A 26,800-nucleotide genomic window follows, 5' to 3' on the forward strand; every position below is an offset into this window, starting at 1 on the left:
GCCTTAGGGGAGAATTAGGGCAGGTCAGTACCTGAAGTGTGAGACGTCAGCTGCTTTTATGCTTCGCAAAACCCTGAACTTGAGGAGCGGTCTTCACTAGCTATCCAGCAGGAAGAACTCAGAGTAGAATCTCTGAAGACATGGAAGAAGAGACTCTTACCCCAGACTTGGAGATAGGAATCTTCTTCCTGATCCATAGACAATTCTCAGCTGATGACCACATGCTTGGAAGCTTTAGAAAGACCCCAACAAAGAGCTGACCCCTTGCAAAGTGTCTACAGAGGGCTGTCAGGGCCTGGGTTTGGGGTCCAAGGGTGGAGCTGGCTAGCTGTGATTTCTCCTCCTATCATAGCCAAGGACTCTGGACCAGACCACAATCCTTCCCCCGGACACGGGCCTTTCAGATGGGGATGTGGCCATTTGTCTTAGTCTCATTTCCCTCAGAGACAGATGCTGAGACAAAGATACAGGAACAGGTTGTTTATTTGGGACATTCAGGAAACAAGTAAGGAAGAGATAAAGAGACAAGGAAGGCAACAGATAAAGCCACCTACCACTGTGGGTAACTGGAATTTAATCCCATGAGGGAGGTTCAGAGAAATGGGCGGGGTGGCTTCCTGAAATTATATTTTCTCATATTTTTCCCACCTGAGCAGTGAGGGAGCTGGATGTTTATATATTTCTCCTGTCAGGCATTGTTTGGTGGCTGTTGGTGGCCTCTAGGCAAAGAGATGGCAGTGTTGCGTTTGGAAGTTGGCCCTAGATTCCTGCAGTGTAGCACCTGAGGGATACAGGTAGGCCACCCACCGTATCTGCTACTCTCATTATCTTCCTCCACCAGCAGGAAGGCCTGATAGGAAAGGCTACACCAGGTCCCACGTGTCCAAGAGAAGGACCAAATGTTTCTTATCTAAAGGTATAGAGGGGCACGATGGGGGCAAATGCTCAATCAGAGGCCAAACCAGAGAAACAAGTTGAAGATAGGTCATCAAAAGACTGACATAGACAAGTATCTTTGGCCCGAGGAAACTGAGAACAAAGAGCAACAGGGGAGAATCAGTTGCCAGAACAAACTCCAGATTGAGAGTGTCTTGCAGAGGCTTCCCAGGGCAGGCGGAGAGGCAGGTTCCCAGATCCCTTTCCAACCTGTCCCCCTAGGGACCTTTGTATGGGTGCTGGCTGCGGTGGCCCTGCAAGTCAGCATCATTTTGAGCTGTTGCAGGTCACCTGGGCTGGTCCAGGGTTTGGGATAAACAGATTGAATGAGATAAAGCCCTTTGCATGGTGTGGGCACATAACAGCTTTTGGCCCTCATTCTTTTTCTGAAGTGTATTACTGCCATCCTTGGTAACCAGGAGATCCTTTCTTTGAATTGCCACATGCCTTTAACCTCTCTGGGATGTCAGCTCCAAGAACCCAGCCTGCCATCAGGCTGTGCCGTGGCAAGGTAAGGTCTGGGAGAGAAGGCTGCCTCTGCAGCTTCCAGCCTCAGGTCCACGGGCTCCTGAAGCCTCTGCCTGTGGAATTCAGGGAGCCTGTGACCTTGGAGGGGACAAAATTATGCCTTTAGTTTCACCTCTAAATGAAATTTAGCATTTCCTGTAAGTATCAAAGTGGACAACAAACCTCGGTAGATGAAAAGTACCTGTACTGTACCTTTGTCATGAATAGAAATAACAGATAGTTTCATGTCAAATCATAATTGTGGCAGAAATTTTGTAATAGTATCTATACCCATATGACTTTGAAATGATAGTGATTAAACCATCACTTATATCTTATTTAATGCAATAATTAAAAGGTATATGTATATATTTCTAAATTATAAAATTTGTGTATTTCTGTATAACTGGGTTTATTTGTAATCCTATGTAGCTTGTTTTACACATTTCTAAAATGTTATTCTAAGAAGGGGTCCATAGGCTTCCACAGACTGCCCAAAGTTTCTGTGGCCTGGAAAAGGTTCAAAACCCTCTGCAAATGCCAGGAGGTACAAGGTTGGCCCAGGCTGGGTGCACGGGTCAGGTACCACGCAACTCTGGTCGCCCCTGGCCGCCGGCTCCTCCTCCTGATCCCTGAGGAACCACTCCAGTGTCACAACCCCCGAATTTTCTTTGAATTTCAGAGGAAAGGAACAGCGGAAATCAATGTCAGGCACCCACAGAGCATGCAGCCACACTTCTCTGAGCCTCCTTCAAGAACCTGACACCCATGGAGCCCCAGGGCATCTTTTCACACATCCAACCCTCAAAACCCCACCCCACTGCACACCCTGCCACTGTCCTTGGCAATCATGACAACCACTCCACACATCAGGGACCAACCTAGCTGTAGGCAACCCGGGACGGCTCACAATTCTGTGTCTTTTCAAACCCCACGGTTTACTGTGTTCCCTGCAGGTACCTGGACGCAGTGCCCCTGCCATTGAGGAATATAATTCAAATTTCCACCAGGGGGCGCTGAGTATGCAGGTGCCAGGAATGCTCACTTGTATTTCTCCTTCCCTGAAAAGATTTGTCTGCAAAGACAGACCTGAGGTGACCAGCCTGTTGATTCCACTCTCATTCTCTCCTTCTCTTTCTTTTTTTCCTCTTTGTCATCTTTTCTTTTTGCCTTTCTCTCTTAAAGTCTTTCCCTTGTCTCCCTCTATTTTAAATTAGCTTTATTGTAGTTCCCTGTAGTTCTGTGCTTCTTTCTCTCTTTTTCTCTTTCTTCAAATGTGTAGCTCTTCCTGTCCCTTTCTGCCTCTCTCTCTTCCATTCTGTCTTACACACACCCTAACAATTCTTTCCTAAGGCGGGACTCTGCAAGGGATTCCAGTGGGTGGGCCCTGCTCTTGCAGGCATGTGATTGATTGCTCCTCCAGGCAACCTTACTGCCCATTCAATGCACCTGCAGCCTGAACCGTGGTGTGGTAAGAGGTGCTGGCAGCACACCAGCCACCTCATCTACCACTGATGACCCAAGTAACCCTGGACAAGTTACTTACCCTCCCTGGGTCTTAGTTTCCCTGTGTAAATGGGCCTGATCCAAGCAGATTAAATATTGGATTTAAGTGGGGTTCCTGTGAGGCCTAAATCTGTATAGTAGGCAGCTTTTGAATGGTTCCCAGTGATTGCTGACTCTGGGCATACAGGCCTTTGTGTACTTCCTCCCTGAGCATGGCTGGACCTAATGACCTGCTTCTAGCAAATGGAATATGGCAAAAGAGATGGGATTTCATTTCTGAGGTTAGGTTACACAGGACTGGAATTTGCACATAGGAGCTTTCTCAAGCTCTCATGTTCTTGCTTGCCTGCTCTGATGAGGTGGCTGCATTACCAGTTGCCCTATAAAGAAGGCCACATGGCAAAGAACTGAGGCCCTCAGTCCAACTGAACTGTCCCATCAACTTTGGATCTGGGAAGGAGACTGTCTCCCTGTCGAACTTTGAAATGACTCCAGCCATAGCCAATATCTTAATTGCAGCCTGTAGGAGGTCCTGAAGAAGAGGAGCCAGCTAAGCTGCCTTCAGAAGCTGGCCCACAGAAGCTGTGAGCTCATAAATGTGGTTTTATGTCGCTCAGCTTCGGTATCATTTCTTATGCACCAATGGATAACTAACACAATATGTAAACAGGAGAATCAAGATGGCAGAGGAGTGAGTGGAAGTCACACTCACCTCCTCCTGGGACCAATCTGGAATTACAACTAAATTATGGAGAAATCACCTGGAACAAACAACTGAACAATAGTGAGAGAGGAGCCTTATAACCTCAGACAGACAGAAGAATCAGCTTTACCACAACCTAACTGCCACTTACCCTGGTCTCTGGCAAAGGCGGGGACAGAGTGGTCTAGGGAGGCCTGAGGAGAGACTGGGGAAGGAAGCTTTGGGGAGAGAACTGAAAGAGTAGCTGGAGGGATCCCGGTGCTGACTCATCCTCCAGATAGCAGCAGCCATCTTGCTCAGGCAGACCACTCCCCTGAGTGGCAGCATCGTGAGATGACCCAATAACCCCATCCCCAAGAGGGAATATGCCTCGCCCTGTGATGTCTAAGCCAGCCTGCTGAGTGCAGAGTGACTAGATTAACAGCTGAAGGAGACAGCCACCGACAGTAGATTCCTGAAAGTCTTGAACAGATTGCTTAAGGTCAGACAGGGTCAACATCTGACATCATCAGAGGCAGATCCAGAAAGAAAAAACAGTGGTCTCCCACCTTAGAAGTTCACACCACAAAGTCAAGAAATCAAGACAGATAAATTTAAGAAACAGAAGCAAAAAAGAAGAGTCTCTCAAATAATGGGAAGATAAAGAAACACCCCCCCCCCCCAGTTGAAGGGAAAGGAGGAATCCCCACAAAAAGAACTAAATGAAACTGAGACAAGTAAACTATCAAATATTGAGTTCCAAACAATGGTTCTAAGGAAACTCAATGAGTTCAGTGAGCTCAGAGAGAATTGCAAAAAACTACAGGGAAACTATGAGGAACTTACTGCAAAGTATATCAGCATGAAAAAAGACATAGAAACTATCAATAAGACACAAGAGAGAATGAAGAATACAATTTCTGAATTGAAGAACCCAGCAGAAGGAATCAAAAGCAGGCTAGATGAAGCAGAGGAACAAATCAATGAGCTGGAGGATAAGGTAGAAAAAAGCTCCCAGAAAGACCAAGAAAATGAAAAAAGACTAAAAAAGAATGAAGGGGCATTTAGGGAAATACAGGAGAACCTGAAACATAATAATATCTGTATAATAGGAATACCAGAAGGAGAAGAAGAGGAGCAAAGGATAGAGAACCTGTTTGAAAAAGTAATGATGGAAAACTTCCTTAACTTGAGGAGCGAAAGAGTCACACAAGTCCAGGCAGCACAGAGGGTCCCATTCAAGAGGAACCCAATGAGGCCCACTCCAAGACACATCATCATTAAAATGGAAAATATCAAAGACAAACAGAGAATCCTAAAGGAAGCAAGGAAGAAACAGGTAGTAACATATAAGGCAGCCCCGATACAGCTAGCATCTGACTTCTCAACAGAAACACTGCAAGCCAGAGGGAATGGCTTTTCAAGTTATGAAAAGCAAAGGCCTGCAATCAGGACTGCTCTACCTAGCAAGGCTCTCAGTTAAAAAGGGAGGCAAAATAAGGAGTTTCCCAGACAAAAGAAGGCTAAAATAATATACTTCCATCAAACCAGCATTGCAAGATATGCTAAAGGGACTACTTTAAGAAGATGAAGAAAAAGAGTCTGAATACCCAGTTCCTTTCACAGTCACCAATACTTGATATTACCAATATTTTTAATACTTATTAGTCAGATTGTGACAATGATGTTATTTTAACTGTTCTTTTACTATTTGTTGAAACTAGGGTTTCAATATTTTACTTCAGGTCATGAAAAATACTAGTTCTATTTTTTTAAAAACTCCTTAGATTCTACATATTGATTTTTACCTCACCTGAATATTTTTTTATAATGTGTGAAATAGGGCTCTACATTTGTTTTATTTCAAGTAACAGTGGCCCATGCACCTTATTTGTTGAATAAGCCTTATTTTCTTCACTGATTTAAAATATCAATTTAATGATATATTACATAGGTAGACAGATATATGTTTGTTTCTAGAATGCTCATCTTATTTCATTGATCTACTTGATTACTTCTGTGCTGGTGTCATGTTGTTTTAATTGCTGAGACTTTATAATGAATTTACATTTTCTAATATTTTACAATGGATTTTGACATTTAAGAAATAAAATTAATCTACATTTAAAAAACAAAAAACAAAGAAAGAAGGAACTCCTATCTTTTGTGACAACATGGTTGGAACTGGAGAATATTATGCTAAGTGTAATAAGCCAGTGGGTGAAAGACAAATACCATATGATCTCACCTATAAGTGGAATCTATTCAGCAAAGTAAACTAATGAACAAAATAAACCACAGGTATGGAAACATGGAGCAGACTGAAAGTGACCAGAGGGGAAGAGTAAGGACAACAATGGTGGAAAGAAGAAGGGACTAAACAAAGAACATGTACGAATGACCCATGGGCATGGGCAACAGAATGGGAACTGACGGTAGGAGATGGGGGTGGGGTGGGATGGGTGGAAGAGGGCAAAGGGGGAAACATTGAGACAACTGTAATAGAATAAACATGATTTAAAAATAAAAAATTTATAATATGTGAACAGTCTTGTGTTAGTTAGGTTCAGGTAAAGTGCAGAAACAAATAGACCCAAACATGGGATGGCTCCACAAGACAATCTTGGTTTGATATTCAGGTCAATGAGAGGGTCTCTTTCATGTAATCATTCAGAGATTGAGAATCATTTTACCTTATGGCTCCGCTACCCCATCAGACCTCACTGTTGTCCACATCCAACCCAGAAGGGGAAAGGGAGCATGATGGAGGCAATTCCACTTCTGAAAAAGCCCAGTCACAAAGAGACACACATCACACCCACTCACACACTCCCTTGGGGAAAATTTAGTCATGTGATCCCACCTATTTTCAAAAGAAACCAGGAACTACAATACCTCTAGTCATGGTGGCTAGCATCTTAGAGAGAATGGATATAGGTGGCATTGGTCTAGCCTAAAAAACAGTATATACTGGTTAGTGAGAGCCTGGCCCTGGACCCTCCTTCTTCAGGTCACCACTCCTGACACTGGACTTGTCAAGGACTTATCCTGGAGAGGTTCTTGCGTTTCCCATGCTTGGACCATGTGCCCTAAGGTTGTCTAACCAAGGCCTTGGAATCTCTTTTATGGCCTGTTTCTATTCAGACTGTGGATTCCATAGTGTTTGGACTGCTTCAAGGATCAGCCTTTGCAATACGCAGTGGTTGATTTATTCCTAACTCACTAGCAAAATTATAAGCTCTCGAAGTTTCCCATGCCATACCACATCGTCACCTTCAGTGCTGAGCCATTGCTCTAAACATTTTAGACCACAGAATTTTCTGAATCAGCAGAAATTTTGTTTCTGAATCAGTCTTTGCTGAAGAATAGCATATATCAAAACTAAAAAAAAAAAAAAAAAAAAAAGACCTCTAAAGGTTTATTTTTCAGTTTATTTTTCTGTCATGTAAAGAAACTATTAAATAGGTGACTCAGAGTTAGCATGGTAGCTTCATCAGGAGCCCATATTTTCTTTATTTTCTGCTGTAGTCATCAAAGTCATCCTCTAATTGCAGTATGGTTGCTGCAGTCCTGTCCATGTTCCAGGCAGCAGGAAAAGGGTGGGCAAGGATCAAAGGGGGTATCTCCAAGCAGAACGGGCCTCTTCAAAGGACATTCCCAAACGCTCTACCCAGGGACTTGCGCTTCTCATCAGCTACCTCTACCTGCAAAGGAGGCTGGGAAATCTAGTTTTCTAGCTGGGCACCTGGTTGTATATAGCCACACTGAAGTTCTCTTACCAAAAAAGAAGGGGATATTTGGTAGGCAGGCAGCAGTCTCTTACTCCCTAAGGGAGCAGAAAGACGGATTCTCACAGAACCAAATCTCCGTTGGTTTTTCCATTAATTAATGGTATCAACTAAACTGTCTATCATTGCAATTTAAGGCTCCAACTGAAGAATACCCTCAGGCCACAGATCCTTTGTTACTGCTAACAAAGGCTGCGTACAGGAGAGTGGCAGTGCTACCTCTTGGGAACATGGACAGTCCCTTCCCGGACCCTGGCATCCAGAACTGGCCAGGGCTGCCTGAGATGACTGGGTGAGACAATGCCTATACAGCACTTTATTACTATCACTAGTAGTAGTAGTAGTAGTAGTATTAGTAGTAGTAGACTTACTTCAGAACAGTTTTAGATTTACCAAAAAACTGAGCAGGTAGTACGGAGAGTTCTTATAATATGCCCCTGCACATACAGTTCCCTGTTTTAAACATGTTACATTAGTATGACACATTTACTACAATGAATATTGATATATCATGAGCTACAGTTCATAATTTATTCAGGTTTCCTTAATTCTTTTAATTCCAATGTTCTTTTTTTCTATTTCAGGATCTCATCCAAGATACTACATTACATTCAGTTGTTCTGTTCCCTTAGGTGCCTCTTGACTGTGACATTTTCTCTGGCATTCCTTATTTCCGATGACCTTGACAGTGAGGAGGAGTCCTGCTCAGGTACCGTGTCGGATGCCCCTCTGTTACATTTGTCTGGTGTTTTCCTAATGATGCAACAGGGGTTGTGAGTTTTGGGGAGGAACACCGCAGAGGTGAACTGCAATTCTCGTCACATCATATCGGTGTGACATGCTATCAACATGATTTATGGCTGCTAACGTTGACCTTGATCACCTGGTTAAAGCAGTGTTTGTCGGGTGTCTCCACTGTAAAGTGACTCTTTCTCCCCTTCCCACATTCTATTCTTTGGAAGGAATTTACAATTAGGAAGTGGGGAGTTATGCCCCCCCCCATTTAAAGTAAAGTCTTTACGTAATTTATTTGTAATTATTCTGTACAAATTTGCCTCTTTCCACAGAAATATTTTAACACCATCAGTCTACGAGCATCTCTTCTTCTCTTCTCATTGCTAGACTTAGCAGAACCCTGTTACATTTTTTGGAAAAAAAAAAAAACCTTAGGGATGCATGTTTTGACTTTGCCCATGACTTAATAATGAGCATTTACATGATTTCTGTTTATTGATTTGAGGGTGCAGGGGAGGAGGGAGAAGAAACATTGACTTGTTGTTCCACTTATTTATGCACTCATTGGTTGTTTCTTGTATGTGCCCTGACTGGGGATTGAACTCACAACCTTGGTGTATCAGGGCAACGCTCTAACCAACTGAGCTAAACTATGAACTGTCAAGTCTGGTCCTCCCCTTCAAAAGTGACATGTAACAAGTGTAACTTTCATCTCCCAGCTGGCACGTGCATCTCCACGAAGGGATCTCCTGAGACCCACTTCTGCCACCTCAGCACACAGCTCACATTCTTACCAGTGCTGGAAGCTGGGGCAGGAACCATCAGAAGATTCACCTAAGAACAGCAGAGTCACATAAGCACAGGACTGGCAGTAACATTGAAGACCCCCAACTCCACTTGCACCTCTCCAAGAACAGAACTCAGTTTCTCCTGAGGCCTCCGTCTCAGCTTTGAGAGGATGGCTCCATTAGAAAGCAGATTCTATCTTGTGAGTTTTCCAAGTATATACATTTATTGGCACTCCAACCTGTCAAGGGGGAGCAGACGTCTGAGGCAGGAGGCCAGGGCCTGAGGCAGCACTGGCTGATCTGAATCGGCTGATATCTCCCTGAGACAGGGTCCCCCCAGGGCCTGGGATGTGCTAATGAAGTTAGCGTTCTAAATGAATCTGCTCAGCTCCTGCCTAAGGAGCACGGCAGAGAACTTAGACGTAGCCCTCCTCCTCCCCACGTACCTGGGCTTTCCTGTAAGAACAGAGACAGTGCAGCAGAGCCGCCAGCTAAGTTGTGAGGCCCGTTGGTTATGAACAAGCCCTTTTGAGTGACACGGACTGAGTGTGAAACACACGCCTGCCGCTTACAGACTCTGTGATGTTGGGACAGGTTCTTGATCTCTCTGAGCCTCACTGTCCTCATCTATAAAGGAAAACAGTTGTAACTGCTGTGAACTTGCTGGGACAATTAGGAGAGCAGATGCCCGCAAACGCCTCTGTGCGGTGCCTGGAACACAGTGCACGCTCATATAATGGCAATGTTTACCGTTATGGTGACAATGACATTTTTTACCCCACTCCCCCAGGCAGGGTGCTGGCTCTGTCCTACCAGCACAAACCACCAGGCATTGGCAATGAGTCCCTGAGGAAGGAACCAGCCCACCAACAATGGAAATTCCAGGAAAGCAAAAAATACAACACAGAACGAAAATACCAAAACAAAACACAAACCACAAACCTCTGGGTTAAGAAAGATTTATAAGAAGCTGAAACTTAAAAAAAAACAACAAATCCCAAAACAGCAAATACATCCCCACCACAAGAACCCAAAGCACAGATTCTTTCCTCCTTGGGCAGAGATGGCAGGCAACTGTCTTCCACCAGGCTGTCCTCACTCATGTTCTTGTCACAGACGACAAGAGCTGGGCCCTCACAGGCCAGCTCTTGGAGATTGTCATGTGCACTGGGAGGGCCTAGGAGAGCGCAGGCCCTCCGTTAGGGTCAGGGGCAGGTCAGGGGCAGGCTGCTGATGGCCTGAGAACAGCGCTGCTGTTGCTGGAAGCAGGAATGTCTGGCCTTCTCTCTCCCCAGGCTCCTGCACAGCCAATTTCCTTTGCTGTCACGTACTTTGAACCTAGCACTGTGCTGATCACTGCCTAGAACCCCACAGGAGCTCTCCAGGAAGAATTGTAGCTCCACTCCAGGGGCCTGGAGCAGCTACGCCACCCTCTAAAAGAATTCTAGAAGCAGCCCTGAGACACTCTTAGCACCTCATTAATTTAGGCAAATTCGTGGTAGGTTAGGGTTGGGCCTGTGGGGGCAAAGGGAAGGTAAGTTATGAAATGGTGGCAAGGAAACAGTTCAGTGCAAAGGGGACCAGAACTTCTCTCTGGTTTCTGCCTTAGCACCAGGTGGGAGAGCTTGCCTCCCTCCCTCCTTCTCTTCCTTCCTTCTTCTTTCCTTTCATGCTCATCTGAGGATATATTTATTGATTTTTAGAAAGAGAGAAAGAGGATGAGAAAGAGAGAGAAACATCAATGTGGGAGAGAAACATTGATCAGTTGCCTCCCGTACACGTCCTGACCAGAAACCAAACCCACAACCTTTTGTTGTATGAGAAGACATGCCAACCAACTTAGTCACCTGGCCAGGGCTCTGCAGGGAGCCTCTTTAAAGAATATCTAAGAAGTGTGTACAAATATCTGACTGGTACGATGTGAAGGGGGTGTGGTCTCTGAGGCATTTAGGAACTATGCAGTTAGTAAATAGCTTTGTGTTTAAACTCTTCATTTTCTAAGCTTAGTTCATTTGAGCGAAGGTACCTTTAACTCATTTATCAGGAACTCTGAATTGGAGAAGTTGTGGCTTATAATGATGCAGAGAAACTCAAAGATGTGAACTTAGGCACCAGAAACTTGTTATGGTGACTTGGGTCAGGACAGAGAAGTGTTATTTCCCCTTGTGTGTTTTCAAGGGCAAAAGAGTCTGGAGAAAATGTAAAATCTGGGCAGTACGTATACACCTTTTTGTTATTTTCATGACAGGATTATACATACCATTTCTTTCTTTTTTTTAATCCTCACCCAAAAATATATTTATTAATTTTACAGAGAGAGGGAGAGAAAGAGAGAGCAAAACATTGATGTGAGAAAAAAACATCAATAGGTTGCCTCCTGTACGTGCCCCAGCTGGGATCAAACCCACAACTTTTTGGTGCATGGGGTGACCCTCCAACCAACTGAGCCACCTGGCCAGGGCTAAATGACATTTTTTATGATTTATCTAAACGCTTCATCATGTGGCATTCCTGTTGATGCTCACCAGTGCCTCCTGAAATGTGCCCACCAGAAGCCCCACTTTTCCTGCCTTTCCAAACTAGATTTAATGCTAGATGAGAGCTCAGATACCCGGGACAGTGGGAGGGTTCATCATGTTAGCTACCAATGAGCTGACAACCTCACTCTCACCAACGCTTTCCAAAATCCTTCCCTATGAGATTTTGCTTCACATTGAAAACTAAAAAACAAAACAAAATAACCCAAAAAACTTTGATTTCCACTTAGGATATTTTGTTTTTTCCCACATATTGTAATAAGCTTGAGAATGACCCAAAGGTGAGCAACCAGAAGAAAAGCAAAAAGTGAAAATAAGCCCTTGGTGGGAATAGCTGTTTTCTCATGGGGATGAAAGCCATTGTCAACCGTTGGTGTCATGTCCTTATCAAACTGTGAAACAAGCTCCAAATAAGTGGATGTGGCGACTCAGTGGATTCTCCATCGGGCACTTCACGGGCACCTGAGCAGCTCTCTGACTCCTGCAGCCGCGAGATATCAAGAAGATTTTTATATTTTGTGTCTTCATTTTGACAGTTATCTGAAAACTAACATAAGCATTTTCTGGATCACCTGGATAACCAGGTTGGCACCAGTGGTGAATCTGGGACATGGATTTATGTATGTCACAACAGCATTGGCGCTCAGTAGCTCTACAGTGATTGTCACAGATGAAACAGAAGAAGGGTGCGGAGGCCGTGCCATAAATACGTTGGCCCCTCTGGAAAGGCAGTGGAATATAGATTCCCTGAGAGCTGGGCTTCTATCTGCTTTGTTCATTCCATCATTAGCCGCACCCTAGACAGGTAGTAAGCACTCAGTAAGTAAATATTTTAAGAACATCTGAAGCACAGAAAAGCGGGTGGGCGGATCAGGTCGTCAGCAGGAGCAGGAGAACCTCAGCGAGTAGGCGGTTCCGTCGCCACACCCGAAGCAGCAGCCACTTCATTTTGGTTAACAGTGCTGCTACCAGGTTGAATGAACGTTCTTAACTCAAGTTTTATTGACTTTAGAGATAGATTTTTCTTTGCATTGACTTGTAAATTTATTTTATTTTATAGCTGTAATGGGCCTATGAGCAAAGCCATTTTATGTTTATACATATTTGAGAAACACTAAAATGAAAAATAAATTAGGTCAACCCTAAAGGCCTGTGAGGAATGATTTTTTTTTTTTTTTTTTTTTTTACTTTAGAAGGATTCCATCTGTTACTTTTCTGAAGAAATAGTAGATAAGCATTTTCCACAATATATGCCCAATCCTGTGACAAATTGGGACATGGCTTCCCTTGCCAAGAAAGGTAAATGTTTCTCCAGGAATGAACTCTGATAAAGGCCACAGATAAAGTCATTGCCTGTGGAGTATCAGTTGCTTCTCTCGGTTACGCTCAGCACTGTTAAAGCTTCAGCAAGGAGCACTGACTTTGATGTGCACAGCAGATTTGAACGGGCAGTCACTCTTGTTTTCAGAGCTGCAGAGGGCAGGGCAATGGAAAGAGGTTACTGACTTTTGGACTTGGCTTGGTTCACTGTCAGAAAGTTTTCTGCCCTAGAACAAACAAGTTGTCTCTAGACTTCATCAAGCAGTTCGAGGCAATTGCTTGGATAGGTGGGCGGGCATCCAGTGGGAGAGTGGATTAGATATATTGATCCTGCTGATAATAACCAGCTCTACCTGGCAGTCTCCCGTGTTCTGCAACCATCAGCAGCATCTGTTGGTTGCCTGGCCTTCTTAGTTTCTCAGCTTGGCTCTTTGTGCTTGGGCTGAGCTGGGCGTCCATGGCAATATGAAGCAGTCAAGCTGGGAGTTACATTGCAAGATCCACCCATCAGCTAGAGCCTCTTTGGGGAAAGAACACTGAAATCGGCCAGTACGCTAAGACCTCCCATTCACGCCAATAGGTGTAGACGCCCTCATGACTGTCCAGGCTCCAGGGTCCAGGGTGGGGAGGCCCAATATATTGTGTCTATTTTCTTCTCTCAATATAAGCTTTAAAGGCTAAAGGTCATGATATTCATCATGTATCGGCTTAATGCATGTTAGCTCCTTCTTCTTCCCTTTCTCCCTCCCTTCTAAGAAATCTTAAAAAGCAAACTACAGGACATATGTCCACATATGTCCACAAACTACATATGTGGACATATTTGTTGAACTAAAATGGATCTCTAGAGTTTGGGGTCCACTCTGGTCCCCATACTCAGGTCTAGGAAACTTGCCTGATAAGTGAGAAAACAGAGTGGCCAAGAGACTCGGATTCGTGATTCAGGAAAGGAGGGGGCAGCTGATTATGAGCTGATGAGCTGCCAGCCCAACTGCCGATAAGAGCTCAGATCAAAACAAGAGGCTGCCATGCTGGCAATGGGCAGGGACCGGAACCTGAGTTTGGCCAGCTGGCGGTTCCCAGATTTCAAGGGCCACCTGGGTCCTGAGCAGGCTCCAGGCCCCTCCCAAGCCCATCCAGCTCTAGCCAGCTGTCCATCAGCCTTTTTCAGAGCAGCCAAGTGGAAGGAGGAGAAAGAGCATGCAAATCAGGGACAACTCCCTCATTCCCAGCCCTGGGAGAGTCGCCAGCTCTGCCCAGGCCTGACTTCTGTCCTTTGGGAAATGGGGGTTGGGGGGAGATACTTTTCAAGGATGGCGGGAAAAATGGCAGCTGAATAAAAAATGGCTTCAGAAACCCAAGTCAAAAGGCTTGGAGTGGCTGAGGACAGTGGCTTCAGGCCCAAATTGTGCTTTTTCAGCCTCTTCTATTTCTTCTCATTTTCTAGCCACCAGAATAAGTATAAAGAACACATTAGAGAAATGACATATATAGATTCAAAGACATCAGCTTTGGTGGCTTGGACACATATCAGGAATACCATCTGTGACATTTTTTGCCATATAAATGGGGGGGGGGGTGGAGAAAGGAGAAAGAAATAGCCCCCAGACGGGAGTGGGGAGCAGCAGGGTGTGCGGACGGAATGAAGACAGGGAGATTAGCAGAGGTGGCCTCCGCAGCATCCACCTGTGATGACTGAGAGTGGGGTAGACTGACTGTCACGTCTCAAACTGCAGTTGGTGCTGACTTCCACCGAAGGAGAGTAAGATTTCCCTCAAGCCCCGTGTTTAGAGCCTGCTGCCCACAGTCCCGTGCAGAGAGGTGGGTCTCTGGAACTTCCAAGTTCCCCCAAAGGACCGGAGACCCCAGGCTCCCCCAGGGCCCTCCTTCTTTTCTCTCCACCATCTCTGGCTTTGTTAATTCCTCCTCTTTGCCTAGCCTTTTGCCTGCCACCTCAAGGCCTTCAGGCCCTTGGGACCCTGCAGGGCGAAGAGGGTGCTGACTGGGGATGCTGGCCTCATGCTCTGGCCCGTCTCCCCAGGTAGCCTCCTCCGCTTAGGGAGGAAGCCCAGGAGAGTGCTGACAGCCTGTGCTGATATGAACGGACAGTCCGGGGCTGCTGGACACGGAACCAAGAGCGGAGCAGACACACTCGTGTCTGGAGGCAGGAAGCTTCCCTGGGCTCTGAACCAGCTCCCCCCCACCCAAACAAGGAAACCACCCAAACATCCTGTCCTGCTGCTGGTGACACCCGAGAAGAGTGGTGCTCATCTCGTGAGCTCCAGGACACTTCCCGCTGTCGTATTTTACGGGTGCGGCAGTAGTACAGGTGAGCCAGAGCCGTGAGCGTGCTGAGTGCATCAGGTGTGAGTTCCTATTCCACCAGCTTGGACCTGGGTTTGGACTTTCAGGGAGAACAGAGCAGGTCTTTTGGCCACAGTGGTCTGAGGTGGTTTAGGCCCATTTCCTGCAGGAGGAAGGATCCCACAGAGGTCCACTGAGAACCTCACCAGGATTTGGGCTCAGTCTCAGCTAATGGTAAAAGAGGATGGTGGTTTCTTTGAACTTCTACTCTAAGACCCACACAGGAGAGCCAATGGCTCAGTCAGGGCAGGACTCCTCCCTGAAGCACCGCCTTGTGATATGATCTCAGCGTCTCCCTGGACCCCACATGGGGATCCAGATTTTCAGCTCTTTTCACTTCACAGTTCCCCCGAGGCTCTGATATTTAAGGTTGACAAATTCATTACCAAGCAGCACATTTTCCATCAACGTGCTTGTAGACCCCTATTTTCGTAGAACCCAACAGAAAAGTGGCAACTTGTAAGTGTGTCCTTGTGTTGTACGACACCAGACAAGACAGAAAAGAGGCACCGGGCTGTCACAGCCTAGGGGACCCCCACCACGATTTCTTCCATTAGCAGTTCTGTGACAGAAGTCCTGGTGCCCTTTCAGATTTCACTTTTCCATGAACAGAAGGGGCAGATGCTTCCACCACAGGCTCCATGGTCCCCAGAGTGGAAGTGGGGGCCTGGCAGCAGGAGGGGGCGGGTCTGGGTTGCTCAGCCAGGTCACTCCCAGCCCTCTTCTTCCTTAGAGGTTGCTGCACCAGCCTGACCCTCCTAATCCAATAGGCGGCGTTAGTAGGCCAGCGCCAAACGTCAGCTTGTCCTGCTTTGGGGGTGGGGCAAAGGCGAGTGCAAGGGCAGGCCAGATTTGTCTCAGCCCCAAACTATGAGGGCTTTTGCCTGTAATAGGACCAAACTCCCCAAACCAAAGGAGCCCTCTGCCACACCCCAGGAACTCCCCCAGCTCCAGTTTCTGGAGAAATCAAGAAGCAAACAAGGCTGCTTTGGGAAGTGCTCACATGTGTTTATTTCACAAGGGGGGATACAAGGGGTGGGTGCTGATCACCAACAAGATGCCACCAAATGAAACATATGAACCCCAAACTGGACAACTACAGGGCTTGGTTCGGGGCAGGGCTTGGCCTTTGGGGACAGCATGAGGGAGAGAGATGGGAACTGGCAGAAGCACAGCCTTCTGTCTGGGGTAGGTACCACACAGGGCAAGGCCCAGCCACATCCTTCTGTCCAGACGTGTGGCTATTCCCCACCCCCACAAGCTTTTCAGCAGCCTTGTCCTGATCCAGGCAAGCAATGAAGCAGCAAGCCCAAAGCCACACTTCCACACCTGCTCTACCATACGCTCACACGCATACACCCAGACACACATGCATGCACACACATGCAGCCACACACACCCTGCCACACGCACCACACCGGCACACATACTCATATGCATGCGCACACATCCATATATTAACTCTGATTTATAAGTGCACCCTAACCAGAGGGCAATCGAAACAAAATTATTACTCTTTAGAGGGGAATCGACTGCCTTCTCCCCTGTCAGCCAACAGAGCATGGGCTGAAATGAGATGAGCACAGAGCGTCCTCGAGGGTCCAGTCCCTCTTTGCTGTGCTGGCTCCAGTCCGCAAGCTCCAGGTGGAAGCCCCTTGCTGCCCCCCTGCCCCGCGACGGCCTCCGTGAGTCAGGGCTCCCTAGTCCCCGGCAGGCAGAGCTGCACCGCCTGACTCCAGCCTGGGGCACCCCCTGCACAGCTCAGGCCACCCTGTGTGCTCAGCCCATTTCTGTCTCAGCTCCCTCCAGACCCAGGCAGAAGAGCTGTCCCAGGAGTGGAGGAGCCTTCTTAATGCCCAGGCGACCATGGAAGTGTCAGCTCCTTACAGGCCAGCTCAGGGAGAGTCCAGAGAAACCCAGAGCTGTGGCCCCACGCCACCTAATGGAAAGGTTTGGGGTGGAGGCCGCCTTGGTTGTAAGTGGACATCTGGGCAGCAGCAACTTCAGGGGAAACTGAGTCTCAGAGCCTCACTGGCTCTGAGCAGGGGGAGCTAGGATGTGGCCGAGACCCCCAACCCCCAGCTTTCCTGAGGGCTGGGGTGGAATTCAGAAGCTGCTGCGTTAAGAGATGAGAAAGAGGAGAGGCCCCATCAGGCCAGTCCTGATGGCGGGTGGGAAGATGACAAAGGAGATGTGGATGTTTGACTCCTTGGTACCAAGTTCACATCTGGGCTGCAGAAGACACAGCTCTTGGGTTCCCAGCGAAGGGGTGGGGGTGCTTTTCCAGGGTCCAGGAGCCTCGTAGAAGCTGAGTGCCTGAGGTGGACACAATGTCTCCATCTGGGACCTCCATGCTGCCCTGGAGAAGCCCCGGACGCCCACGAGCACCTGCTGGCTCCCGGCTGTCTCTCCACCAGTGTGGCTGGTCCAGAGCACGGGCAGACCCTGCCCTGGGAGGCCAGGCTCCGGGGTCCCCGGCTCCTCCCTACTATTTGATGGAATTCTTAATTGTCCACCTCTGTCCCGTGCAGCTGCGGAGGATGAGGTCAATGCCAGCCAGGCCACGGTTCTCCACCTCCAGACAACGCCCCGTGCCTTTATTCATAATGGCTCCATTCTGGGAGGAGATGTGGGTAAGTGGATGAAAGAGAGAGAGAAGGAGGGAGAGAGGGAGGAAGTGAGAGGCTGAACCACCATAGTGCTTAGCACCTGGCTTTTCATGGGGTACAATCTCGCCAAAATTCTTTGTACATGGGGAGGGATCATTGGGGCTTCCTTAGAAAATTCTAAAGTCATAAGATAAATAAGCTTCATCAGGTTTGAGTGGCTGAACCAGGTAACGAGCATCGGTGGAGAAGAGTGTCGGAATGAGGATTTTCCAGGGATATTTGAAGTCTGACTTTCTTAATCCTACTGGCTGTAGGTACTTGGCAGATTCCACTCCCAGACCCACCTCCTGAGATTAAACAGAGCCAGCCCAGCCTAGTGTTGCTACAGGGATCTGGAACGTTCTCTCCCAAGGAAACCCTCCACCGATTTCCCCCAAATGTGCTTTGGGTCCAGGCGCCTGCCCCAGGGTTGGGAGACCTTTGATGCACTTTGCTGGGTCCCCTTAGGCAAGTCAAACTGCCCTGTGGTCGGCAGCATCCTCACCTGCTCTGGGGTGTTGGCCCGGTCCATGGAGCTCTCACCTGAATGAAGGTCCACCGCTTATACAGGCTGCTCTTGACCTTGTCACAGTCAAGCAGCTGAGGCAAGCGACTCTTGGAGTTGTCTACTAGGCAGCGGGTGTCAGGAAGGAGTGTGGTGGTTCCCAGGGCTCCCAAGTGCAGGAAGCCTTCCTTGGTGTAGCGGGCGAGCTGTGGAGAGAGCAGAGTGCCGGGGGGCACAGGGGCGGGAGGAAGGGAAATGGCTCAGGTGCGTAGGTCTCACCCAAGCCGCTGCCAGCGCTGCAGTCCTGGCCGCCATTCCAGGCCTGCCCCGCCCACCAGCACACACCCAACTCACAGGTGAGCCCCGCTGGGAAGCCCTTTGGTTTGCTAAGACTGCATACAGATTCCCCTGGTTTGCTCTCTGATTTTTTTCTCTAAGCATGTCCTCATCGATGTTTTAGGAATCTAGCCTTCTGTCCAGCAACATGGGGGAGCAGGAATAAGTGAAAGGACAGGACGACTGATTTCTAAAGCTGCTAGGCCTGGGCCACCTTGAATAATTCACTTAACCTTTCTAAGTCTTCATTTCTTCCTCATTTATAATCGGGAATGAATTAAATCTACGTTGCTGCAGAGGGACCACACAGACAGAGCACAAAGGAAGAAACAGACGTTATTAAAGAACATTCAACTGCACAGAAACTCATTAAACTCATTAAAATAAATAGAAACAGCAATGAGATACCACATTCCAAAAAATAACTTATTCTTATTTTGTCAAGATTTGCATAAGATGGGCTGATGAGAGGGTCAATTACTATAACCTGGCAGAAAGGGGATTTCAAAATATACACTTTGTGCTTTTAAAATGTTCCTTTCCTTTGACTCAACAAATCTACTTTTAGAAATCCATCCGAAGGAAAGAATCAGAACTGTGAACAAAAGTTTATGTGTAAGGTATTTATTGCAACATCATTTATAACATCCTAAATGTGCAACATAGTCCTGGTACTTGCCTTCTGCTCCATGTACTGCAAGGAGTGCTGGGGGATTGTGGGAGACTGCAAAAATGGTCGTATCCTTCACCCTTCCTTCTGTACATCATTGGTAAAGTGAGTCAAATGGAGTCTAACTTCCCATCCCTTGAATATTGGTGACTTGCTTTGGCCAACAGAATATAGCGGAGCGTGGATGTGCCTGTTCCTGGGATTAGACCTTGCATACTTCCACCCCCTTGAAACCCTGCTGCCACCATGACAGTAAGCTCAGGATGGCCTGCTAGGGGGTGAGAGACAATCACCAGACAAGAGGATGCGGTCATGGGAGATCAGGTAGCCCTCAGCCAACCTGCTAGCTGACAGATTCCTGAATGAATCCCACCCAAATCACCTGAGCCTGGTCCAGATCACAGGACCATCCAGTTGGCCTGTGGACTCACAAGCAATACTAAATGCTAATATATATAATAATAAATTAATATGGTTTTAAGCCACTATGTTTGAGATAGTTGTTACACAGCAATAGCTCACTGATACAGAGATGGTGCTGCCTGCCAACCATTCCCCCAGCAGAGCTCATATGACTTCAATGGCCTCCCCTCTCCTGCTTGTCCACATTGTTTAAAACTCTATGTCCAAGCTTTTGAACAAATGTATTCACCTGCCATTCATGCTCCATTAGGGACAGGAACTGGGTCTGATTCATTTCATTCCTTGCTAGGAGAACAAACATTGACCAAGTGCTCAAAAATGTGTGTGTCAATGAGCATATTTTAAGTGTGGTGAACACCTTCACTTAAAAAAAAAAGAAAAGAATGAAGCCCCCTCTGCATTTAACTCCAAAGCATGTTTTGAAGAATCCTCTGTGGGCCCAGCCTGAGGACAGGCATCTGGGAATGTAAGGCTGGAGCTGGGCTCCTTCTGAGATAATCCCAGTGCAGGCTGGGGAGGGCTCTGGGAGAGGCAAGCACGTGCTTCCTGTTTGTCCTTATAATCCCAAGAGGTGACTGGGGGAGGAGCGATGATTATTAATACATGGATGGCTACTAGTAAAATAAAAAAATAAAATTACCAGCTTGAAGGTAGTGAAGGATACATTGCATCACTTCTACAGAAGATAAAAAGCGGGATTGTCATAACCTCCTGTGAGGCAGGTGCTACTGCTCGCCCCATTTTATTTTTTTATTTAATTTTTGGGCAGCAGCACTTTACATTTATTGAGAGCCTGCCCCCAAAGAGCTCACAGCCTTGGGGCTGAGCCCCCACCTGTGCTGGGTGGGGAGGAAAGGAGGTGAAGGAAGAAAGGCAGTTCATGCAGATACCATGGCCCAACAAAGGGGATGCAAAGCAGGCAGAGGCAGGGGGCCTGGGGTGGCAGGGGGATGGCAGCCTGGCAAGTCCTGCCTAGACCTGGAGACTGGACCACGCAGAGGCTTGAAGGATGCCCCCCTCCCACTAGGATGGGGTCACCTGGGGGTGCACTAGAGGTGGCCCAGCCCCCTCCACCTGCTGAGTCAGGCCGCACCAGCGTGTTGGCATGTCTGCCCGCTCCATTCCGCACTCCTTGACCCCTGAGGAAAAGCAGGTAGCCGGGGTCTGGGACCCTGGCCATGACACTGGCATGGAGATGGGACCGAGAGGGAGCAGGTTGAAGCCTAGATAGTCCTAGGTCCCTGGTTAAGTCCCCAAGGAACTTCCAAATTTCCATGGAAGCCCCTGGGTCAGCTAAGGAGAGAAAAAGGGAGGTGCAAAGGAAGCAGAACCTCAATAATCAGGAGCAGGTCCCAAGAGGCCTAGCCCCTCATAACTGCTGTTGGTAGGGAGGGTTGGGGGTAAACAGGTGGAAGGACAAGAGGAACCCACCCGAGGCGAAAGAGACAGACAGCCAGACACATAGCAACCAGCTGGGCAGCAAAGCGAAGACATGCACACATGGAAGGTTGTGGGACAGGGAAGTAGGGAAGTGAAATATGACCATTTATGACCACACAAAACCTCCATACATGTCTAGCACATGGCAGAGAGGAGGGCAGCAGGGCAGCGGTGGTAGGCCCAGCCCTATTTGGAGGGGATGTCGTAGTCTCCAGAGCCATCAAAGAAGATGGGCACATTGGTGGTACGGCCCTCACCGCGGTGCATGTACTCCACCTGGATGGATATGCTCAGGGCCTGGGCCAGAGCTGTAATATGGATGTGGTCACTCTCCTTGCCCATGGGCTTCCGCTTCCTGCTGACAGAACGCCTCAACAGTCAGCCCACACACTGCAGGTAGCCAGAAGTGAGCCACCGCAGGTAGATCAGCAGGTAGTCCGAGATGTTCTGGTTGTTGAAGGCCAGCAGGTCAGCTACTGTGGTCTCTTCCACACCAGCTCCATCAGGTCTGTGAGCATGTTGTGGAAATTCTCAACTGTGAACTTGGTGAAGCCCTGGACACCAGGTCTTCTTTGCTCTTGGCAAACGTAGCCCTGACCCTCTGCAATTCCTTGCTGGCACCCAGCAGCAGCACCTCCAGGGGGAGAACCCAAAAGCTCAATAGAAGCAGTTCCCAGTGGGCAGATCTTGCAGCTGTACAAGCACAGTACTTTTTGTGGAGGTCCTCGATCTTCTGTTGATATTGCCATTCTCATTATACTCCTTGTATAGGACTGAGAACTCCAGCTACTCCAAGACCAGAGGGTTCTGCATGGCAATCTCTTGCTCAATTGGGTCCTGCTGAGCCATGATGGCTTCATCATAAGCAAGACTGTTAACACCGAAACGCAGGTGGCAGTCCTCAGGCACACTCACACCCCTGGCAGCCCACAGCATCCCCAGCAGGTTGACAAGTCCTTTGTGCCCTGCAGCCATGCAACTTGATGCCCTTCAGGCACAGATTGGGGAGGCAGGGTAGAGGGCGTTACTCCATTTTAAAGATGAAGAAACCAAAGCATGAAGACATCTGGTCACCTGGGTCTTGGCCTCTCTTGGGTCCCTAGAGACACTGTGGTTGGTGGCCCAGGCCCATAAGCTGAGCAGCAGAGGGGCCTCCTCCCAGATGATCCTCTCCTCCCCCAGAGAACCTAGGAATTTCTGGCCAGGAATGGAGCAAGAAGACAACTCTGCTTACGGACAAGGGCGCCTCTTCTCTAGGGGATAAGACTCTCCTCAAGGGCTCTAAGCTCCTCCTGGTGGAAGCTACTCAGAAGCCTTCTGCTCTGGTCCTGAAAGGGGAGCCAGCCTGGTCCCCCCAAAACAACTGACAGGGAGCTAATTAAGTGCCCTTGAGAGAGATGCAGTTAACAAGTGCTTTCAACCCAAATTAGTTCCAAATCAGAGTAATTGTTAGAGGCAAAATGATAAGAAAATCAGAAATTCTCCCCCATCCCTCCCTAAACAATGTCTCTGAATATATTTAAATTCACCGAATGCAAAGTGATGAATGATAGCAAGCTGCCATTATGTTTGGGGGAAAGATATACACAGCTGCTTATTGAAGTTATGAATCAATCTATTATCTAGCAGGCAAATGAGTAGCACTAAGAACATTAATTAACTAAACATATCTGTGACCCAGATGTTTAAAGAGTGAAGCTAAATGCCACTGGGAGTTAGAGTCTCTTCTTTGTGAGGTCTGTTAGGACATGAAGACAACGAGACCCAGGCTGCTAGGACCTGCCCCAAGCCATGCAGGCATCAGGGTGGGCAGGGTGGTTCAGGAGGGCTGGCAAGATTTCTCCTCTGGGGGAAGGCTGGTTCTCACACCAAAAGTACCCGGCCAGGTGTATAGGCTCTGTTGGCCCGGCCAAGGGGCCAGGGTCAGGAGACAGGCACTCATCTGAAAAAACCATGGGGTTTAACAAGGCAGGAGGGTGGTGAGCATTGAGACCTGACATCAACCTTGTCTCCCTTTTTGCCCCACTCCTGGACTGGGAGTCTGCCTAGTCCACCACCCAACAGTTCCCATCACGCTTTCTCCTAAAGCACCTCTGCCCCGTCCTCTGCATGTTCAACGGGTTTTCCTGACTTCAGGGCTTTGCTTCAGCTGCTTGTCTGCCTGGAAATGCTGTTTATTGGCCTTATTCTAGGACTCTCTGGCCTCATCATTTCTAGACCTAGTGCATTCCACAAAATCTAACTCATCCTGTTGTCTCCTGCCAAGTCTCTGGTGCAAAATGGACCCATAAACTGGGAGTGTCCCACCTCCTCTCGACCACTTCACGCCTCCATTCACCAGGTGATGACTCTCTGGTTGTTTCCACTTTGGGCTATTATGAAATATGCTGCTATGAACACATGTGTTGTTTTGTGTGAACACGTTTTCAGTTCTCTTAGGTATATATTTAGGAGTAGAATTGCTAATTGTTGGGTCATACCGTAGTATATGTTTAACTTTTTCAGAAATTGTCAAAATGTTTTCAAAGCAGCTGCATCATTTTTTATACCCACCAGCAATGAACCAGGGTTCCAATTTCTCCACACCCCAGTCAACTCTTGTTATTGTGGTTTAAAATTTTTTTTTTTTAATTCTAGCCATCCTAGTGGGTATTCAATTGTGGTTTTGCTTGTATTTACTTAATAACTAATGATGGTAAGCATCTTTTCATGCGCTTATCAGTAATTTATCTACTTTGCAGAAATGTCTATTCTAATCTTTTGCCCATTTTAAAGTTGGGCTATTGTATTTTTATTGTTGAGTTGTAAGAATTCTTTATATTTCTTGATGCTAGACCTATTTCAGGTACATGATTTATTAATATTTTCTTCCATTTTGATGTTTTTTTCACTTTCTTGATAGTGTCCTTTGAGGCACAAAAATTTTAAATTTTGATCGAATCCAATTTATCTCCCCTCCCCTCTTTTTTTGGTTACTTGTGTTTTTGGTGTCATAGCTAAGAAACCATTGCCAAATCTGAGGTCATTAGGGTTACCCCTATGTTTTCTAATAATTTTATAGTTTTAGCTCTGACATTTAGGTCTTTGATCCATTTGAATTGATTTTTATAGTATATGATGTAAAGTATGGGTCCAAATTTATTGTATTTTTTTGTTTGTGGATATCTGGTTGTCCCAGGACCATTTCTTAAAAACACTATTCTTTCCCTATTAAATTTTCTTGTTATCCTTGTTAAAAATCAACTGACTCTAGGTGAGAGGTTTGTGTCTGGAATTGCAATGCTACTGCATTGAACTACACATCTGTCCTTATGCCAATACTACATTATCTTGATTATTACAAACTTGTAGTAAGTTTTAGAACTTTTTCTTTCTTTTTTAAAAAAATAGTTTATTTATTTATTTTTAGACAGAGGGGAAGGGAGGAAGAAAGAGGGAGAGAAACATCAGTGTGTGGTTGCCTCTTGCATGCCCCCCTCTGGGGACCTGGCCTTCAACCCAGGCATGTGACCTAATTGGGAATTGAACCAGTGACCCTTTGGTTCACAGGCTGGCACTCAATCCACTGAGCCACGCTAGCCAAGGCAACTTCTTCTTTTTCAGTATTGTTCTGACTATTCTGGGCCCCTTGCATTTTTTCTTTTTCTTTTCCTTTTTATTGAATTTATCAGGGTGATGCTGGTTAATAAAAGTGTACAGGTTTCAGGTGCACAATTCCACAATACATCATCTGTACATGGTATTGTGTGTTCACTGCCCCAAGTCAAGTCTGTACCTCAAGTCAAATCTCCATCCATCACCATTTATCTCCTTTATACCTTCCTCCATCTCTCCCCACCCCTCTCCCCAACAATCACTACACTGTTGTCCATGTCCATGAGTTTATTTTTATTTATTTATTTTGCTCATATGAATTTTAAGATCTGCTTTTCCATTTCTGCAAAAAAAAGGCAGTTGGAAATTTGATAGTAATGGCATTGCATCTATAGAGTAGCTTGGGGTACTGCCATCTTAACAATGGTGAGTATTCCAATCCATGAATATAAGATACCCTTTTTATTTGGGTCTTTCATTTTTTTCAACAGTGTTTTGTATTTTTTAGTATACAAGTCTTATATTACTTTGGTCACATTTATTCCTAAGTATTTTATCTTTTTTGATGGTATTGTAATGGTGTCGTTTTCTTCATTTCCTTTTTGGAACGTTCATCACTAGAACAAGCAGTGCTGTCTTCTGGGAACCACCATTTTGGTGCCTCATGATCACTCAGAACTGTGGGCTCTGCAAGTCCCCTCAGTTCCTGCTTCCTTGCAGCCATGGCTAGGTGCCAACCGCCCATGCCCACTGCAGACCCATTTGTAGTCCATTGTGCCTGGGCCTTGCCCCAGCTCCGTCATCTTTTCATTCACCTCTTGTGACTCTGTCAGCCCTTTGCACCCCTTCAAGGTCTAGATTTTAAAAATGTGTTGTTCCTTGCCCTGGCCAGTGTGGCTCAGTTGGTTGGAGCATTGTCCTATAAACTGAAAGGTTACAGGTTTGATTCCCAGTCAGGGCACATACCTAGGTTGCAGGTTTGGTCCCTGATTGGGGCACATACGAGAAGCAGCTGATCAATGTTTCTTGCTCACATCGATGTTTTTCACTCTGTCTTTCCCCCTCCCTTCCCATCTCTCTAAAATCAATAAGTGTGTCCTCAGTTAAGAATTTTAAAAAAATGTGTCCCTCTTCCTCAGTCCCTCACCTGGTGTCCTGGGCCTTTACTGGCCTCAGAGGATCTTGTCTCCCACTTTGTTTGGAAGTTATCTTTCCAACCCCTTAAAATCTGACTTCCTTCACATTTCCTCACTTCCTTTCAGTCTCTGCCCTCTCCTCACTCTGTAGGTGCCTTAAGTCATTATTTCTCTTATCTCTTTCATCCCTTTCAAGCTACAAATATAACCAAATCTTTATGCCCAGAAAATCTTCTCCAGCCACAGCTCTCATTACCTCCTAATTTTGTCCTTGGATTTCCTCTAATTCCTTAGTGACTTGCAATTTGGTTTCTACCACTGCTATGCATGGCAATTGCTCTCTTGAAGACCAACAAGACCCATTAATTATCAACTTTGCTTTTTCTTAGTCTTTATATTGGGCACCAACTGCAGGCCAGATGCTGTGCTTGGTGCAGGTGATACCATATCTGCTCTCTGCATCCATTCTCTTGGAGAACTTGCCATTCCCAGGGCTGTTAGTAGCTTCACTGAGGTAACTTTACTAATTGTTCCAAATTTATATCTCCAAACCAAACTTTCTCCTCAGTTCCAGATTTGTGTAGCTAACTCCCTGCTTAACATACTACTTGGATGTCTAATAAGCATTTCAAATTTATACAACCCAAACCAAATTCCTCCTTCTCTTTTTACCCTCCCCACCCCCATATCCATCCAACATCTTTTCCATCTTCGTAATAACAACTCCATCCTTCCAGTTGCTCAGGCCAAACATGTTGGCTTCATCCTTCATTTGTTTCTTCTCCTGACCCACCATATTCAATACATTAGCAAAGCATATCCAGATTTTACCTCCATTACTACTTTCCTGTTTTAAGCCACCTTTTCTCTCAGCTATATTAACAA

At 46.6% G+C, this 26,800-nt stretch overlaps 1 protein-coding gene and 1 pseudogene across 3 annotated transcripts in view; both read right to left on the reverse strand.

Annotated features, from left to right (window-relative positions):
* Nucleotides 1–16,174: 16,174 nt before the first annotated feature.
* The window catches only part of GALNT17 (polypeptide N-acetylgalactosaminyltransferase 17), a 413,010-nt gene continuing 402,384 nt past the window's right edge, over nt 16,175–26,800 (reverse strand). For all 3 annotated transcript variants that reach the window (XM_054589692.1, XM_054589691.1, XM_054589693.1), the window contains 2 exons: nt 18,355–18,522; nt 16,175–17,780 (listed from right to left, as the gene is read on the reverse strand). In XM_054589692.1, coding sequence (XP_054445667.1) covers nt 17,652–17,780; nt 18,355–18,522 — 297 coding nt within the window. In that variant the 3' untranslated portion in view covers nt 16,175–17,651. The remainder of the gene's footprint in view (nt 17,781–18,354; nt 18,523–26,800) is intronic.
* On the reverse strand, nt 21,372–22,160 carry LOC129083264 (ubiquitin thioesterase OTUB1-like; annotated as a pseudogene).

Source organism: Pteronotus mesoamericanus, unplaced genomic scaffold (genome assembly GCF_021234165.1).
Source record: "Pteronotus mesoamericanus isolate MK-2021 breed Mesoamerican mustached bat unplaced genomic scaffold, CSHL_Meso_final scaffold_167, whole genome shotgun sequence".
Lineage (NCBI taxonomy): Eukaryota > Metazoa > Chordata > Mammalia > Chiroptera > Mormoopidae > Pteronotus > Pteronotus mesoamericanus.